This window comes from Camellia sinensis, chromosome 2 (assembly GCF_055761805.1).
Source record: "Camellia sinensis isolate YWXY chromosome 2, ASM5576180v1, whole genome shotgun sequence".
Lineage (NCBI taxonomy): Eukaryota > Viridiplantae > Streptophyta > Magnoliopsida > Ericales > Theaceae > Camellia > Camellia sinensis.
The window spans coordinates 195,032,864-195,053,515 of record NC_138962.1 but is presented as its reverse complement, the minus strand read 5'-3'; the positions used below and the strand labels follow the sequence as shown (position 1 = coordinate 195,053,515).

At 34.4% G+C, this 20,652-nt stretch overlaps 1 protein-coding gene across 1 annotated transcript; it reads right to left on the bottom strand.

Moving 5' to 3' along the window:
• Window positions 1-878: 878 nt before the first annotated feature.
• On the bottom strand, window positions 879-4,131 carry LOC114318104 (putative 2-oxoglutarate-dependent dioxygenase AOP1). Its single transcript, XM_082916496.1, has 3 exons — window positions 3,642-4,131; window positions 2,208-2,532; window positions 879-1,395 (listed from the first exon to the last, which is right to left on the bottom strand). Exons 1-3 carry the CDS (start codon window positions 4,013-4,015, stop codon window positions 1,153-1,155), a joined length of 942 nt encoding a protein of 313 aa, XP_082772622.1. The 5' UTR covers window positions 4,016-4,131; the 3' UTR covers window positions 879-1,152.
• Window positions 4,132-20,652: the final 16,521 nt, after the last annotated feature.

The window sequence follows — 20,652 nt, the reverse complement described above, 5'->3', positions numbered from 1 at the left end:
ACAGAATTAGAATTGAAAATCCTAACATTTATAGTTATGGTTTTGGTTTGAAACCGAATTTGACCATCTAGATATATATGCATATGTATAATTTGTTATTTATAATAAACACTTGATTACTTTATTAGTATCTCATATATTTAAGTTGTTGACTCTGCGCTCTTTTAAGTGTGTTTTTGTATAATGATAGAACTAATTATAAAAAATCATTTATTACTTGATGTTTGAGTAAGTTGTGATCGTGTTGTAAATGATGACAATATTCATAAAATCATGGTTTCAAACCAAATTAAATCGTATGGTACTTTCCTAGTTCAGGTTGGTTTGATTCTAAAATTTTTAGAGTTCAATTTAGTTCTAAATTTTATAGAACCATACGTAGCGAAAATTGAAACTTTGAGCTTCCTTGTTTTTTCACACATGAAGATCCATTTTATCTCCTCTCACTCTCTTTGTACGATGGACTGAAAATTGTAGTTCCTCCATGTTTAGTTTTGTTGAAGTAATAGCATATTTATGTTGATAAGTGATTGCAATGTTATTTTTGTGATACATATGATATTATAGTATATTAAGTGAGTTTATTTTGATAAATTTTGTAAAACTAAAAATATAATGTAATGATATCAATAATAATTAACTAAAGCCCCTTGTTGGGGTTAAACATACTCCTTAATGCCTCGAGCACGCGGGGGGCCTACGCTTCGGCCCCGACGTAGGTGCGGTGGGGGTTCCCTGCAGATATGCTGTAGGTGCTAAGGGGCAATACTCCCTGACAGATATATTGGAGTAGCATATCTGCATATCCATTTTTTGAATAAAAAAAAAATTAACTAAATAATACTACTATAAACTAAATTTCTGGCTTCGCCAACACATTCACAACTATAAATAACTGTTGGATTTCAATTCTTAGCTAGAGAGCAATGAGTAAAGACCCATGTAGACATTCTTAAAAAAAGACATAGCAAATTACATAACTCATAACCACAAACTTTAATCATATAAGAGGCACTAGGACTTTATTTTGATCATAAAAGAAAAAAAAAATTCTAAATGCACAAAATCTGATCAATGAATTAGATACAATGAACTATGTCTAATTTAATGATCGAATTCTATGCTCGTAGAAAAACTAGATCAGAAATGATTTCAGACACCACAGTAGGCTTTTGCAGAACATTCGGTCCGCGATCCCACCTCAGTGTAATAGAAGCCAAGTAATCCATAATTATCAAATGGCTTAAATTGTAGAGGGTGTTGATCATCAACCAGTTCTTGAGGTACATGTATCATTTCCTTTTGGAATGCAAATAGTCCAAGTGAGTATCTTTCTTCTTTCCCACTCATGATCACTCTATGGTTTGGAGAATGAACTCTGTTGTTGCTCCAAGCCTATGCCAATAAAAGTCAATATTCAAATCCATGAATCTATGTTGGGCAAATAAAATAAGATTAATGATACAGCAATGCTAGGGGGCCACAAATTCTATGGCTCAAATGGCTGTGGCTCAAATAGCTCAAAACACCCAAAACGATGTCGTTTTGAGTGCAAAACGACGCAAAATGACGTCGTTTTGGCAGTTTCGGGCCATTTGAGCCACAAAATTTGTGGTCACCAAACATTTTCCTTAATGATATATGAATAAACATATATACAGAAAATATGTGATAGAATTATGAGTTTATCACTTTAAAACAAAAAATTCATTAAAACGTTTTTTAATATAAAAAATGTTATCGACATGTAATTCTAGTAATGATACTGTATAAGAATTTCAAAAAATGACATTTTTCATAAGAGAAATCAAAATAAATTTGACGTTATTATAAAAACTTAAGAAAGAGTGGGACAATTCTCTAATTTGGGGGACCAAGTTAATGGTCTTATTCAAAGAAAAAGACTTATTAGTATGAGTATATGGATCATGTTTAAGTGGTTTAGAGAGATGTGAGATAAATTTTTAACACTGTCATACATGTAGCCTAATTGCATGCGAAGGTGATAGCAAAATAAAAGACGAAAAAAAAAAAAAAAGATTTATGATACCATGGAAGAATTATCAGAAACATTCAAACCAAAACCAATTGATCATGATCATAGGTGGAAGGGCCTCTAGCAAAATAAATAAATAAAAATAAAGTAGATGCTAAATTTTATCTCTCATTTTCATGAATAGATGAAGAAAAAGAAAAGAATAACCCACCAAAAGAGCATCCCCAGCCAAAACCACAAAAGATGAAGGTGAGGGATCAAAACTAATCCAATGGCCATCTTTGGTTTTCAACTCAAGACCATTCACTTGATTTTGATGAAGTATTGTCATGAAGGTCTTGTCTGTATGATCTCTCGCTCCAACGTTGGTCTTGTCCTCCGTTTTTGGACCTCTGTATTTCATGATTCTAAGAAGGTAATTGGTTGACTCCATGAATGAATCATAGTATTTCTCTACTCCATAGCTTTCAAATACCATTCTCTTCACCATCTTCTCTAATTCTGATACCAACACTGAATAAGAGTTTATGGTTTTACTGACCAACCAAGAGACAGAGCGGGGTTAAGTGATATGAATAAATAATCATTTGGGAACATAGTTAAAAGGTAAATTTCGATTTTTAACTTATTTTGGGTCAAATCACCTCTCTACTTTTTACCCGTTTTTTCAATAAAAGCCAAAAAAAAAAAAAAAAATTAAAATGCCACCTTTTAACCAACCCATGAATTTTTCAGGAAAAAAAAATGCATAGAATACCGAGAATGAGCAATTCAATAAGATTTGTTAGCGAGGTTTACTTTTAAACTAGTTCATTTTTATTATGTGTTTGATTTTGATTTTGTATTCTTAAACTTAATTTATTTTTGTATTCTATTTCTATGTATGTATCATTTTTGATAGTGATATGAATCATAATGCTACAAACATAAAAAATTTCATTGAAAAATGCATAGAATTTAGTGGTGGATGACGGATATACTGTTGTCGGCACTACATTATTTTATGTGACTTTTTAAAAAAAAATATGTTCTCGTATATGAATTAGCTAACTAATTATTAGAAAGCAAAGATATTATGTACCTTGTAGAGTATGGTGTAGATTCAAATTTGGTGCGGTGTGAGTCATATCCAAAATAAATTTGATCAACACATTTCATTTTCAGAGTATCTTTCATAATACTGATTCTTAAGAAAGGAATTAAGTTAATTATGCAAATAATTTCCAAAATATATATATTTTGTTAACCGTTCCTTCAAAATTTCCCAAAAAATTATGAGGGAAACAACTTTAGTCAACTCACTCACAAGAGAATTTCTATATCTTCTAGTGCTGATTCTAATTAGTTTGGCTTTGACACTTTCATTTGAGAAAAGCGATAATACATTTGTTCTTAAAATATGTGATATGTCACACTACAGTTCCTAACATCAGCAAGAGTATTTGTTAAATTTTCAAAAATATCTCTCTTTTCGTTACTAATTTTGAACGATATTGATGTTAGGACTAAAGTGTAATAGATCACATATTTTAGGAGTCAAAATGAAACAATTAAAAAATTGAGAACTAAATGTGACATAGCATATACTTTTAGTGTAATTAATTCAGAAAAATTATTTGTGAAAAAAGTAGATAAAGTTTTATACCAGAAATGGTCATTTCCATTAGGCCACATGAGATTTGTGAAACTTTGAGCTCCTTCAAGAGTAGGTGCATCATCAATGCCAAAGCCTTCATAGAGAGGAATGATAGGCTCATCCCCAATATACCCAAAGTAAGGCTTATCATAAGTGTTCTTCACTTTGATCTCTTTTGGGAGATCAAACAACTCTCCTGATGACTCAAACACTTCATTGTAAAGCTCCATTGAAACCCTATCATACACGGCCACAAAGCAGCCATACTCTTCTAGGGCACACTTCACATCATTGCTTGTTTCAATCCAAGAACTTGTGCCTTGTTTCAAGTTTTCTTTAGTGAAATCTATTTTTGGAATCTTGGGCTTTGTTTGGGACACCATGATGTCTTAATTGCTTCTTTTTTTCTTTTCACTATGAGAGAGTTTTGGTGCTTGTAATTCTACTTCTAAATGCTTGCCTTTATAGAGCTGTAAGTACATGTAAACAAAAGAAAATTGGAATATTTTATGACGGCACAATCAAAGATTGTTAAAGTGTAAATACGTCATTGACAACGTATTTTTGCAGGCCTTGATGGGAGTTTGTAGTTACCTCCACTCACGTTTTGTTTGAGAATATATTATTTTAATAATTTTAAATTTTTTATAAAAATATATACATAAAACAATAGAAAGAATGATGTGATAATTTGTAATGACTTTTTAAATTTTAAACTAAAATATGTAGTGGACGAACAAGACCTAAATTTCTATATGGGATTAAATTCTTTCAAATTTGTCATACAATTTAAAAGAACATTTAGGTTTGTTAGGCTCATTTTGAGACCGACCTCAGTGACCATTCATTTTTTAGGATTTGTTGAGTAGAATATTCATAGAAAAAATTTAAGATGATTGAACATCGGTTGTTTATGTTTGAATTGCATTTGTTTTTAAAAAATGAACGATAATTATAATTTCAAGTATAACCATTTATTTTTTGTAATACAAATGTAATTCAAACATATAACTATTGATGTCTGATCATCTTAATTTTTTGCATTAATATTCAACTTAATGAGTATTAAAAAGTGCACGATTCAGATCGCTGCTGTCGGCCTAAAAATGGGTCTACCAAACCTAAACGCTCTCTCAAATTAAAATGATCGATTCAAGAGAATCTAAACCCTTTGGCGGTATTTGTTTGGTGAAATTAGGACATGAGATTGGACAACAGAATGGATAGTTCAATATTTGGTTGAAAAAGTAAAGGACAGACTAATAAATAAAAATGAAAATTTACCGGGGGGGTGTGGGACAGAAATGGATGAACTAAGTCCACTTCCAGATTAGCTAATTAAATGACGAAATTGACTCTCAAATATATAATTTTTTTTTTAAACATGTGTAAATTAATCTCATGATATATAATTCTTCTCTTACTTTTTTCCCTTTTTCTTTTTGTATTAGCAAAATCATAAATGAAAATATATGTATTTAAATAAAATTAAAAGTGGTCTTTGTAAAATAAAATATTCTACAAATTTGGTATTGCCATTATAAACAATTTAAAAGGACAAAATGGTCCTTTCATAAATTATCATTCTTCATAATTTTCAAATTAAACATGAGATTCACTAAATAGTCATTTTCAAATATATAATTTTATGATAAAACAAACATGGAATACACATCATTTGCTGCGGAATAGTCCAGGACTATATATCCTAGGACTATCATTTTGTTGCATTACAATCCATCTTTATCCAATCTGTTCAAATAAACATGACCTTTTTGTATACACCCATTTATATACCTTGTAAATATTGTACTTTATGAAAAATAATTGTACACATGTGGGTGTAGAGATAAAATGAAATTTATTATAAACATTTAGACTATATTTGGATCATGAAATTTAGTATAAGAGTGCTGCTATTAGCATCCCATGGATCATGAAATTCTATTTTCACATACAAAGTTCTTTCACTCCACACACTTAATGGGGAAAAAAAAAAATCTTAATTACATTTTTATCCTAAAATAAAATACCAAAATATCCGTTTATCTTCCACATCCAAAACCCTAATTTCCAAGCCATCCAAAAATTTCTAACCCTAACCAATTCTCGCATCACCGCTGGCCTCCTCTCTTGACCGCCTCAGTCGGGATATGAATTCAAGATTAGGTTATAGGCAATAACTCCATCCATGTGGCAGCAGATCAAGCATTGTTGATGATAGAATGTCCCTATATGGATATAGAGAGGTGAGTCACTTTAATGTGGAAAAGGAACAAGTGCAATCAATGGATAGAAGCCATTTAAAAAGCTTATCCAGAGAGATAGAGTTAGGTATGTCAAGTTTGCAGTTTTTCTTTTCAACTGCATGCAATGGTTCGGTCTTTCAGAATAAATCAATTAGGGTGCAATACAAGTGTGAACTCTCTAGTTGTATAGGCAATAGAAAGTTTGAAAACAATGCATCATAATAATTTGAGACAGGCTGCGGCGACGGCTATGGTGGAGGTGGCAACAGTGACTAGTTAGGGTTAGAGATTAGGGTTAGTGGTGGAAGGATGAAGAAGAGGGCATTTCCAGTATAAAGGGTTGTGTACTGCGTAAAACATTTTTTATTCAAATTCATTAAGTGTGTGAACTGATATATGATGTGCACAGAGATAAAAAGGTATGTAGAAATAGGATTTCTCCTTAATTTTTAGCTTTTTTTTTTAATTACAATAATAACATCAAATAAAATTATTAAAAAAGATATCATTAATTTTGAGACACTGCATCTCATAATTAAACCCACACACCACTACATCATGAATTAGGGTTTATGAAAGTACTCACCTCCATCACCACCCATTTATATTCTCCAAATCTCACCTTCAAAATTTACTCACCCTCAAAACCTTGAAAACTTTTTGGCAACAATATTCCGACAATAACAGTAGCAACCATTTGATTACCCACTCTTCTCCGACAATGATAATGAGTAGAAGTTTTTTCCGCAATCACAACTTCATGAGACGAAAGGAGTATAACAATAAAAGTTCAGAGGAAGTTTATAACTTTGATGGTATTCTTAGTTTAGAGGGGATTGTAAGGGTAAGTTTTTTTTAAAAAATGGCAAAAATAATAAAATATATTCGTCATTTTTTCAGAACTGAACTCCTGAATATATAACAGAAATTCAGGAACACGGGCCCCGAATATTGTTTATTTGTACGGGAACCAATAACCAAACATTTATTATTTATTCGGGAACTGATAACCGAACATTAATCACCGAAGAAAAGGATGAGGCGGCAGAGAGAAAGAGAGCAGAGACAGTAGTCACACTTGGCTCTTCTTTTTCTTCGTGGGTTTTGTTAGGATTTTTGAAAGAGAGATTTTTTTGGAGTTGGGGGTGTGCATTCAATTGAATGGATATAATGTGTTCACAAGGATAATTTTGGTATAATTTAGGGGGAGAAATTTTTTTTTAAGGATTTTAAAATTTATAAGTGAGGGTCTAAAAAATTGGGGATCCAAAATAATAGATAAGGTGCTAATAGCACCACTCTTAATATAAACATTTAGAGAGACATAATTTTTTTTTTTTTCTTCTTCTTATATATTAGAAGGCGTTGCATAAAAGCAGAGTCTTCTCAATACTAAACGAGTGAACTAATCAATTGATTAATTATCTTCAATTTTATTTAACAATATTATCAATTATGTAACTTAATTTAATGTAATTTTCTATGTCGTAACATTTTCTTTACTTACCAATCCGAAGATTATAGGCTTTCAATGTGAACATAAATTGTAATGATTGTATACATGATTTGAACTAATAATATTATTCAGAACAATTAACAAGTTTATGGATATATAATTTACTACAAAAAATAATTCTAATCATATATATAATGGTTGGGCCAATCATGAAAATTACAGTTTCATTAAGATTGCTTCACTTTATGCGATTATTTTTCTGATCAATTTTGTATCCGATCAATTTTGTATCCGTTAACTTATTGTTAGAGCAATTTCTTATGTTCTTAAACTTTATGGTATTGGCCCGGTAGTTAAGGCCAATCTATACAGAATTTTGTCGCAATTTTAATTAAGCCCTCTTAATGGACAATAGAATTGGTTCCAAAATTATTTCATCGATTAGGCCGATACTGAGTTATAAAAAAAATTTAAACAAAATTCCTTTGCTCTTATCAGTTATTTTTAGTGTTAGAATCAACAAGAACAAGGTTGGTTGTCGCTGTCAGTCCGTCGAGGGTATATGAGTGTTCACTTGATAAAATTCCACGTGTTTTATTTTTTTGTATTGAGTATGCATTGTGAATGTGACGTGTCCGTGGGGCACAGTTTCATTTTCATAATTTTAATTGTTTGCTTTATAATTTTTTTATATATTATTTTTACAAAAATTTAGTCAATTTAATAATATAAACATTTTCATTTTTTTATGTTTATCTATAAATAAAAAAAAGTTCAAAAACATACTTGTTCATTTTTTAAAAGACAAATGTGATAGAATAAAAAAGTTACAATTATTAGTCGATTTAATTTTTTTCATGAATAATATAAATTAAAAATTTTATAAAATGAATGGTTCAAATTATTAAAACGAGATCTATAATAAGCCGCATAAACTCCTCAATGTTTTAAATTTTAAAAAAAGCAACCATTTGGATATATCCTTTTGACTATTGGCCACTGCCAGAGTGAGAAGTTGAGCATCATTTTTTTCAACTCATTTTTTTTTTTCTTCTCCTCTCAGTTGAAAGTATAATGATTCCTCAGTTGAAAGTTTCTTTTCATTCATATTTCTTTAATTTTTTAATTTTATTCAAATTTGTAATTCAAACAAATTTTAAAAAAAATTATGATAAAAGTTACAAATATTTAGTATATATCATGTCATTTTGTGATAAAAATTATAAATGGCAAATTTATAGTATGCACCTCAAAATGAAAATTGTACTTTTTTACCTTGAACAAAAAATTATATTTTTTATGATAAGAAAATTTATGTTTTTTTTATAATTAACTTTACAAGATTTTGTGATGTTATTTTGGAGTTCATATTACATGTAACTTTTTTAAGGATGCACATAGTAATATCTCCTTTAAATTTGAGACCAATAATAAGTAAAAAATGAGTCTTCTCAATAGTAAGACTTGAACTCTTAAACTAATAAAGTATCTAGGATTCTAATCAATTGAAAATTATTTCAATATTATTCAAGAATATTGTCTATCATGTAATTTAGTCAATTCAATGTAATTTTCTATCTTTTAATATTTGCCTTACTTATTTTAGGGCCTTCAATGTGAACCTATATAAATTGCAATGATTGTATACATGATTTTAACTGATAATATTATTTAAAGCAATTAATAAGTTTACGGATACAGAACTAATCACAACATCAATCACATAAAACAATTACTTAAATTGCTCCACTTATATTTTATACCATTGATTTTATAACTTATTGTTACAATAATTTTCTTTGTTCTTATCAATTGTTGTTTTTAAGTGTTAGAATCAACAAGGAATGTTGTTATTGTCAGTCCGTCAAATTATTCCTTTAAGGGCATATGAACTTTTACTAAAAAAAATCCTGACTTGTTTTATTTATTTTTTATCAGTATATGCATTTTGATGTGCACTAGATTGTTATATATACTTTGGATATATCGTTTTTAATTTGGAGAAATAACAAATCAATATAAGTTTTAAAAATAAATTACAATGGTAAATTTTATCATTATTAATAATGAAAGTCTTAAATTTTTTCATATATTTGTAATATTTTTTTTGAAAGTATAGTTGGATGGTAATTTTTTTTTTTTTACTTTGACTAGTGCTTTAACACCCCCCCAAAAAAAAAAAAAAAAAAACTCTGGCGAGGGTAATAACTTGTGAAAAATTGCAAATCAATAAGACAATGAAAAAATATTTATATTTTCCTAGTGATGCAAATATTCTATGTGCATAGTGCAAATTCTTCTTATTTATAAAAGTACACTATAAATTTTTTTATTTATAATACAATTCAGTGTATTTGATTTTAGTTTTCTGAATTTAATTTTTAAAAAATTGAATTTTTTGTTTTTTGTGTTTTTTTTTTAGTGAATATTTTTCAGATTTTAAGCATTTTTTAAAAACTTTTTTAGATGTACCTTATTTAGATATATTTGAAAAGTAAAATATTTGTGAAAAATTATTTTAAAAAATTAATAAATACATAAAAATATAAAAAAATATACTGAATTTTCATATTTTTTTGTATTTTGGATATTTAGTAAATTTTTTAAAGATTTTTTTACGAAAATTATACTGTTGAAGTGTATTTATGTTAGGTGTATCTAAAAATTTAAAAAATTACTTAATATATTAAAAAAATTCAATAAAAATACAAAAAATAAAAAAATAAAGTTTTTTATAAAGTGTTTTTAAAAATTTAGAAATAAACATGTGATTATTTTTCTATCATTCTATTGATGTGCAATTTCCCCCATAAATTGAGGGTATAATGATTGCTCAGTTGATTGTTTCTCTTCAAACGATAAGTTTGAGAGAAATGCTAAGCATGTACAATCCTACCAAGGGTGGGTCCCAAATAGATTCTACATATGCGAGTCCTAATCTCAAGTGAAATCGTTGTACACTATCGGCATAATTGATTAGGTGGATTAGAGTATGGGATTGAAATTATTAATTTGTAGGGTTAATTATTTTTTGGTTAGTCTTCTATTAAGTAAAAGAGTTAGTCTTAATTTTTATTTTTTATTTTTTTTTGGTTAGTTTTCTACCATTAGATTAGCATCTTTTATGTCTACCCTTAGATCTATCTACAGGTTTCTGAACTCGGGCAATTCGGGCAATTCGGGCAACCCGAGTTCAAAATACAAAGCTTGGGCCGGGCTTGGGCAACAATGTTCGGGTTCATGGTCGGGCTTGGGCGGGCTTGGGCAGTGCCAAATACAATTCGGGTTGGGCTTGGGCAGACCGAAATTTTTTTTTATAATATATATATAATTTAATAAATTATGTAATATATATAAATTAAGTAAAAGAGTTAGTCTTAATTTTTATTTTTATTTTTATTTTTTGGTTAGTCTTCTATTAAGTAAAAGAGTTAGTCTTAATTTTTATTTTTTATTTTTTTTTGGTTAGTTTTCTACCATTAGATTAGCATCTTTTATGTCTACCCTTAGATCTATCTACAGGTTTCTGAACTCGGGCAATTCGGGCAATTCGGGCAACCCGAGTTCAAAATACAAAGCTTGGGCCGGGCTTGGGCAACAATGTTCGGGTTCATGGTCGGGCTTGGGCGGGCTTGGGCAGTGCCAAATACAATTCGGGTCGGGCTTGGGCAGACCCCCAACCCGACCGAACCCGCCCGAGTTGCACCCCTACTGAAATCTTGTGTACACATGGGTGACGATCCCGCGAACGGAATTTTTGTAAAATGGCAGATTTGAAGTGTTTGTGTGGTAAATGTTGATTAGATAAGCACTGAGTTGTAGTCGTAGTTGGGTTGTTGAAAGATAATGAAATTGGCTAATGAATTGAAATGAATAGAAGGAAAGTGGAATAAGATATGAACTCGGTACTTCTTGATGATATAAAAATGTAAATGTTTTGTCACGAGCATTGTATATGCATTTTGTACTTATATCTTTGTTAAATCCCATATATTGTGTTAGATTGTTCCTACTGGGATTTGGCTCACCCTATTTGGGAAAACCATTTTCAGGTGTTGGTGATATGCCTCCGTCAAGGCAATAGCTTGGAGTGACCTTTGGGAGCAAGAGCTTCTTTCTTTTGTTATATTTTGTATAGCCAAGGGCTTTAAATTGTATTGAGCTAGGCTCATTTTTTTATAACTAAGCAATGACTTGGAAAGAAGTAAGCCTATAAGGCATATTATTACCTGTTTAGTTTTCAATTCTCCTATGATTGTAACATATGCTGTAGATTATGGATGAAATTTGTGAATATATATCACATGTGCTAACTTTTGTAAACGAACTCTGATGAATGAAAGTATTTTATTTCTATTATTCTTCCGCTTATGAGTTGGATTTATTATATTATTATGGGGGCGTTACAACTTAGTATCAGAGCGTACCGGGTTTGAATACTTTGGGTACGTGGGAAGTGGTTAGTACCACAATGGGTTTGTCTCGCTTGGTTGAGACGTTAGTGTGTATTTTATGCTTATATGATTATATGGGTGTGGGATTTAGTTCCTCAGATATTGATTGGGTCTACGGGTTTCTGGAAGTTTTATTAGAAGAGCACTTGATCACTACTGTTTCTAATTAGAACTTTAGCAATGTCGCGAGACGGTCATTATCTAGGAAGGAAATTCATATGTGTTTATGTGATTACGTACTTATATGGAGTGATTTATTGTTTTCCATTGCATTAGGACGCGGGTGAGTTAGCTTTGGCACATTTGTAAATGTGCTAATTTCTTTCGTTACCTTTATTAAGATGTTAGGATGTGGACGTGGCAGTGGTAGGCGTGGTAGGCCTAGAAGGCATGAGATGCCTCTACCGGACAATATTCCGGCACAGGAAGAGGGGGTTGGTCAGGCCAATGTTGCTGAATCGATTGGTTAACGGGTCATGGACGCCTTAGCTCGTGAAATGGATGGAGCTTTGCGGGAATCCATGAACATTCTTAGGGTTGAAAATCAAGTCCAGGCCCAAGTAGCTAAGGTAGGGCTGTCTTTCGCGAAAATAGAGTTTTTTCGGTTGAGTCCGGACGAGTTTTTAGGCGATCCCAAGGAGCCACTGAAGGCAGATGAGTGGCTAGAGTAGATGGTGAAGACGTTTGAGATGCTTGGCATCGAAGACGGGGGTTTGAGAGTGACTTTGGCGTCCTTTTAACTGAAGGTAGACGTGGGTCAATGGTGGAAGTATGCGCGAGGGCGCATTGAAGGGACTTGGGAGGCTTTTGTTGATGCCTTCCAGGACGAGTTTTTGTCTCTCACTGTTAGGGAGAAGTTAAGAGACCAGTTCTTTAAGTTGGTGCAGCTGAATACACCGATGGCTGAGTTTGAGGCCACGTTTACTAGTTTGTTGAGGTTTGCATCGAAACTTGTAGCGACTGAGGAGCGTCGTTGTCTGGAGTTCAAGAAACGATTGAGGACCGGGCTTATGTTTAGAGTGGTCGGATCCATGATTAGAGATTATGGGCACCTTGTGAAGGCTGCAGCCCATCTTATGACTATCATGCAAACGAAGGAGGAGAGGATGAGGGGCTCTAGGAGGAGTCAGGATAATCAGGGAGACAGCAAGAGACAGAGGGGTTCTAACCCTCAGCCGTCCTAGGGAGCTCAATCGAGGTCCATTTTTCCAGTGCCAAGTTCGGGTTCTGTGAGGGGTGGTCAGAGAGATTTTACTTGTTTCAAATGTGGTCAGTTGGGCCACAAGTCTCCAGCTTGCCCGCAGAGAGGAGGAGGGCAGTGAGCAGCATCGTCTTCGGCTCGTTCTTAGAGCCAGAGTTAGGAGAGAGAACAGTCGCCCACTTGTTATCAATGTGGGCAAGTGGGGCACATGAAGAGATTTTGCCCACAGTTGGGTGGCACATTTGGTGTGTCTGGTTCAAGCAGATACAGAGCCATCAGCCTGCACAGTCAGCACAGGCTTCGAGGGCCAATTAGAGAGCCTCTTTGGCTCAGTCAGTGCACCAGGCATATGCTCCGAGAGGTGAACAGGTTGAGCAGAGACCTACCGGGCATGTGTATGTTGTTACCGTGCCAGATCTTGTACCGACTTCTTCTTTAGTGAGTGGTACCTTCTTGTTTTGCAATTCAGTTGCTAATGTATTGATTGATACAGGTGCATCCCATTCTTTTATCTCGTCTATATTTGCATCGATTTTGGGGTTAGAGTTGGCACAGTTAGCATCTTCTATTTGTGTAGAGTCACCTATTGGTGCTTATACTAAACTAATACCGTTAACCTACATTTACTTAGAAGGTTCGCTTTCTTGAAAGCTAAGCAAGGTCAGTTTGAGTTAAACTTGGCCACTTAAGCTAATGAAATAGGGAAGGATGGAGAAGGACGGACAAAGTTGGATAGAAACATTCTTCTTCAGGGGTAAAAGAGAAAGTTAGAGAAAAGAAAGAGAAATAAGAAAAAAATCAAAGGGAACTCATATTCATCCTATTCGACTTGACAATTGAACACTTAAGTGGCTAAGAAAACCTTAAACGTGGGGCTTAAGTTAAACTAATATCGTTAAGCAACAATTACTCATAAAATTCTCTTTCTTGGTGGCTAAGCAAGGTTAATTTGAGTTAAACTTGGCCACTTAAGCTAATGAAACAATTAGTGGCCTAAGCAAATTAGTTCGTTAAAGAAAATAGAGAAGGATATAGAGGGACGGAGAAACCTTATTCTTGAGTGTTAGAAGAGAAAGTTTGGGGAAAAAAGAAGAAGAAGAAGAAGAAATAGGATGAAAATCAAATGGAATTCAATTTCATCGTTTTGGACTTGAGAATTCAACACTTAGATGATTTAGAAAACCTTAAATGAGGTGATTAAGTTCAAATAATATCGTTATCTTGAAACAGGGGTGTCGGGGTTGTGACATCGAGGTTGCCGGTCGCTGATTACCTTTTGCATTTGTATTACTTGATATGTCTAGTTTTGATGTCATTTTGGGTGCGAACTGATTATCGTCATAACGAGCTATTATAGATTGCTATAGTCAGAGGATTACTGTATGTATCTTGAGCAGTGATTTTTTTTACTTCTTGGGGGACCGGGTGGATAGAGTCTTATCACCGGTATATGATCCGCGTGGGCGGAGTGAACTTAGTTGCCTTCTTGCTAGCTTCTTGAGTGGTGAGGGTGATGAAGTCCAAATGGAGTTGCCAAGGGTAGTTTGTGAATACCCGGATGTCTTTCCCGACGATCTCATTAGTTTACCACCTCACAGAGAGATCAAGTTCTCTAGTGATTTAGTGTTTGGCACGACATCGATTTTTATGGCACCATATCGGTTTGCACCCACTGACTTGAGTGAGTTGAAGATTCAACTCTAAGAATTGTTAGATAAGGGTTTTATTTGCCCTAGTACTTCACCTTGGGGAGCGTCGACTCTTTTTGCTAAGAAGAAAGATGGAGCGTTGCGACTTTGTATAGATTATCGGAAGTTGAACTGGGAAACTATTAAGAACAAGTACCCAATGCCTCGTATAGATGATTTGTTTGATCAGTTGAAAGGATCTTGTTTCTTTTCTAAGATAGACCTGAGATCGAGTTATCACCAGTTGAGAGCAAGGGAGGAGAATATCCTGAAGACGGCATTCCGTACGCAATATAGCCATTATGAGTTTCTAGTAATGCCTTTTGGGCTGACCAATGCACTGGCTGTATTTATGGATTTGATGAATCGGATCTTTCGGGAGTTTCTAGACTGTTTTGTGGTTGTCTTTGTGGACGACATATTGATTTACTCATCCTTTGAAGAGGAGCACAAGGAACACTTGTGCGTAGTACTCGAGTTAATTAGAGCCCATAAGCTGTATGCTAAGTTTGGGAAATGTGAATTCTGGCTGAGGGAAGTTAAGTTCTTAGGCCATGTGGTATCTGGGGAAGGGGTGACTGTAGATTCGTCCAAGACAGAGGCAGTGCAAGATTGGGTAGAACCTAAGAATGCTTTTGAGATTCCTAGTTTTTTGGGGTTGGCCAGGTATTATCGGAGATTTGTGAAAGATTTCTCTAGGTTAGCCTCACCATTGACTAGATTGACGAGGAAAGAGATTAAGTTTGCATGGAACAAGGTTTGTGAGAAGTCATTTCAAGAGCTTAAGGTTAGACTTACCACTGCTCCAGTCTTGATCATTCCAGAGAGGGGTTTGGGTTATTCAGTTTATTACGATGCTTCACGGGAAGGCTTGGGTTGCATTTTGATGCAAGAAGGGAAGGTAGTAGCTTATGGATCCCGACAGTTGAAAACACACTAGAGGAACTACCCTACTCACGATCTAGAGTTAGCGGCGGTGATCTTTACTTTGAAAATTTGGAGGCACTATATGTATGGTGAGAGGTTTGAGGTGTTTTCTGATCACAAGAGTCTAAAATATCTGTTTACATAGAAAGACTTGAATTTGAGGCAGAGGAGGTGGATGGAGTTCATAGAGGATTATGATTTTGAGTTGCATTATCATCTGGGAAAGGTAAATGTTGTAGCTGATGCCTTGAGTAGAAAATCTGTTAGTAGTGTGGCTTGTATTGCCATTCGAGAGAGGGAGATGTTGGGTACTCTTGGGGAGTTTGACTTGTATCTTGGCAAGTTCGTTGAATCTGCGGCCTTGTTTATGGTAGTTTCCCAACCTACACTTCTGAATCAAGTGTTAGAAGCGCAGAAGAGTGTCCTTGAAGTAGAAACCCTCCCGGTAGAAGATCTCCAGTGGGAATGCGGAGAGATGCCTGAATATGAATCCCGATCAGAGTGTGAGATACTGTGATCGTTTGTTCGTGCCAGAGTCTTGTCGAGAGGAAATACTCCGAGAATTTCATCATTCGCGCTCGGCGGTGCATCTGGAAGGCACAAAGATGTATCATGACCTGGGCTGCCAATTTTGGTGGAGAGGTATGAAGAAGGATGTGGCCGTGTTTGTGTCGAAGTGCCTTACTTGTCAGCAAGTGAAGGCCGAGCATCAGAGGCTAGTGAGTTTGTTACAACCTTTGCCTATATCCTAGTAGAAGTAGGAGCATGTCATGATGGATTTTGTTGTGAGCCTTCCTAGGACTCAACAGGGCAGTGATGCCATTTGGGTGGTAGTTGACCGGTTAACCAAGTTTGCGCATTTTATACCTATGCGTGTGAGGGATTCGGTAGATTACCTTGCCGACTTGTATATTAAGGACATAGTGAGGTTGCACGGGGTCCTTGTGACGATTGTTTCGGATCGAGATCCACGTTTCACAGCTCGGTTGTGGCAGAGCTTGCAGAGTGCCTTGGGCACTAGATTGACCTTTAGCACTGCGTATCATCCTTAGACTGACGGGCAGTCCGAGCGCACTATTCAGATCCTTGAGGATATGCTTCAAAGTTGTATCCTTGACTTTAAGGGATCGTGAGAGAGGCACTTGCCCTTAGTGGAGTTTGCCTATAATAATAGCTTCCAATTGAGTATTGGCATGGCACCGTTTGAGGCCTTGTTTGGTCGACTGTGTAGATCTACTGTGTGTTGGGCCAAGATGGGTGATGCACCTTTGTTGGGTCTAGAGTTAGTTTGGGAAACGACGGAGAAAGTGACACTTATTCGTAAGAAGTTGGTTACGGCTCAGAGTCATCCGAAAAGTTATGCTGACCATAGGAGGAGACCCTTGTCTTTTGAGGTGGGAGATCATGTGTTCTTAAAAATATCACCTAGGCAAGGTTTGATGAGATTTGGGAAGAGTGGAAAGTTGTCTCCTAGATTTATTAGGCCTTTTGAAATCCTTGAGTGGATCGGAAAGGTTGCTTACCGTTTGACGTTGCTACCATAGCTTTCAAGAGTTCATGATGTGTTTCATATGCTTCGGAAATATAAGCTGGATCCATCGCACGTGTTGGATTGGACCGACATAGAGGTAGATGAGGATGCCTCATATGAGAAGAGACCGGTGAGGGTCTTCGATACTCGGGACCAAGTCTTGCGAGGCAAGACGATTTGTGAAAACATCACGGGGTTAAGGAAGCAACTTGGGAGCGTGAATTGGAAGTCCGAGAGAAATAACCAGACTTATTTGTTGGTGTTTGAGCATATATTGAGAAATTGATTATGTTAATGAAATGTAAAAGCATTGTATATGTTTAAATGTGAGAACATTGTATATGATGAATATGTTTTGGAGATGCAAGCTTAATATGAACATTGTATATGTTGTTTAAGTTTTGGAAATATGGAATATACATTGAAATTGGTTAAAACTACAGGAAATATATGTTGAGATGTATATTGAGACTTGTTCATCATGTGATGGGATTGAATGACCGGTGGATGGGTCATGATATTGAAAATTTAATTGTAATCATTGTGGAAATTTGTTTAAAACATGGTTTTGAAATGTGATTTGAAATTTCGGGGATGAAATTATTTAAGGGGGGGAGGTTATAACAATCCTGGTTTTGATCCGACTCTTGTGGTATCCCGGACTCGGGTTTAATGTGTTCATATTATTGTTTACCTCTTTCTTCCCTTGTACCTCCTTAAAATTGGCTTTAGGGTTGTCGTGGTTGTGTTTGGGCAGGTTGGTCTCTTGTTTTTCAAACCTTATGTTGCCCAGAATTTTGGTCCTTCACTCGAGTGACACTTCTTGCGCTCGAGCGGGCTTTGCAAACACACAGTACTTTTGCAGGTCTGCAAAATTACTAGAAGAGTGATTTCTATGCTCGAGCGGCGTTTCCTATGCTCGAATGGGCGGGCGCTCAAGCAGCCTTTCTTATGCTCGAGTGTTGGTTTGTTGTCTGCAAAACTACTGGATGTGTGTTTTTTACGCTCGAGCGTCACTTCTTGCGCTCGAGCGGTGAGCGTCTTGTTCATTGTTTCTTGGTGCTCGAGCGGAACAACTTTTTGTGTCTGATGCTTGAGCGGCACTTTTTGTGCTTAAGCGAACTGTGTGCATATCAGATCGCGAAAATGACTTTTTACATCACTTTTTCAGATCTTTCTTCCTAAAACCTAAAGTTGAGACTCTCTCTCTCTAAAACACACTCTCTCTACTTTTTTGCCTAGTTTTAGTGATTTCTTCATCCTAATCCCTTTGATAAAAAGGTAGACCATCTCAAAATCTCCATTTTGATTCGATTAGAGTTGGATTTGGGCATCTTTAAAGTTTCACTCTTGCTTGGCTCGTCTTTTCTTTTTGAGGTATAGGTTTTCTACACTTTCATATGGTTTTAGCTTAGTTATTTGTCGTTATGTAACAATACTGGGATTTAGGAGTAGTTTGAGCAAACTTAGGGTTTGGGGTGTGAAATAAAAATAGGGATTTCTAAATGAATGTGAAATAAATGGTTATGGGGTTAAATGTGAGGTTGCATTGTGACCAAATACTTGATTTGGGCCATTTAGGTTGATATATGAAAATGGATGAGGGGTTTGCCCTAATTAGGTTAAATTGTTATTTTGTACAAATAACTAAAATTGATACTGATAATGTGCAATTGGATGATTGTCGATGTAAATGGTGGAGTTGAACACGTGTTGTCTCTCACCTATGGAAATTTGAATAATTTATCCCTTGAGAAGATTGTATATCTGTTTAGAAATATCTGTATTGGGCTATCAGTGGAGGATAGTTATGATTGTTGTAGAAATTGTATGTGGATTAGGTAAATTGAAACTAATCTAATGTTGGTTGTCATTGAATATGACCATGTTTTAAATACGTTGTATATGTATGATGTTTGGGAGGAGAAAGATGATGTACTCCATTATTTGGGAGGAGATAGGGGATGGACTTCATTGAAATTAAGTTGGCTGGAGTGTCTAAGGTGAAAGTCCCAAAATCTTGTATATACATGGGTGCCGATCCCGAGGATGAAATTTTCGTAAAATGGCAGATTTGAAGTGTTTGTGTGGTAAATGTGTTGATTAGATAACCATTGAGTTGTAGTCTTAGTTGGGTTGTTAAAAGATAATGAAATTGGCTAATGAATTGAAATGAATTGAAGGAAAGTGGAATAAGATATGAACTCGGTACTTCTTGATGATATAAAAATGTAAATGTTATGTTACGAGCATCGTATATGCACTTTGTACTTATATCTTTGTTAAATCCCATATATTATGTTAGATTGTTCTACTGGGTTTTGGCTCACCCTATTTGGGAAAACTATTTTCAGGTGCTGGTGATATGTCTCCGCCAGGGCAATAGCTTAGAGTGACCTTTTGGGAGCAAGAGCTTCTTTTCTTTTGTTATATTTTTTATAGCCAAGGACTTTCAATTATATTGAGCTAGGCTCATTTTTGTGTAACCAAGCAATGATTTGGAAATATGTAAGCCTATAGGGCATATTATTACCTATTTAGTTTTCAATTCTCCTATCATTGTAACATATGCTGTAGATTCATGATGAATAATTGTGAATGTATATCGTTGTGTTAACTTTTGTAAACGAACTCTGATGAATGAAAGTATTTTATTTTTATTATTCTTCCACTTATGAGTTGGATTTATTGTATTATTTTAGGAGCGTTATACCAAATGCCATTAGGCATAGGTTAGCAACTTCATTGTTGTTGCTTTCGTCATCAGAGTAACATTCATCATCCTCTCCCTAAGCGGCTTCAATTTTCTTTTTGCTTCCATTCATCATTACAAGTTCATGGGTCATGAGAGACTCCAAAAGCTCTTCCATGCTAAATCTTGTTAAACCTTTTGCTTCTTGAATAATAGTCGCTTTTGACTCCCAATTTTTTGGCAAGGATCTAAGAATTTTTCTCATTAACTCAACATTAGTATAAGATTTACCAATATATTTTAGATCATTAATAATGTTAGTAAATCTAGAAAACATTTCAGAAATAGATTCATGAGATTTCATTTTAAAAAGCCTATAATCATGAATCAACATACTAATTTTAGATTCTTTAACATGGTTGGTCCCTTCATGTATGGTCTCTAATTTATTCCAAATTTCCTTGGCCGATTCACATGTGCAGATTTTATTAAACTTATTAGAATGTAAAGCAAAAAACAAAATATCCATAGCCTTGGCATTCATTTGAATGCTTCTCAAATCATTATTGTCCCATTTGTGTTATTCTTTGGGCAAGATTTGTAACGCCCTAAAATAAATACAATATTTCATCCAAAACGATAAATGAATAGCATTATGAATCAGAGTATAATGTCCTTCTATTACATGAGATTTGATTGTATAAAAAGGTGCCACATGCGATATATATTCATAAATAGAACATCCTAAATCTACAGCATGTGTTACCAAATAGTGATAATGTAATAAAAGCTAAACAGGTAATTATATGCCCTATAGGCTTA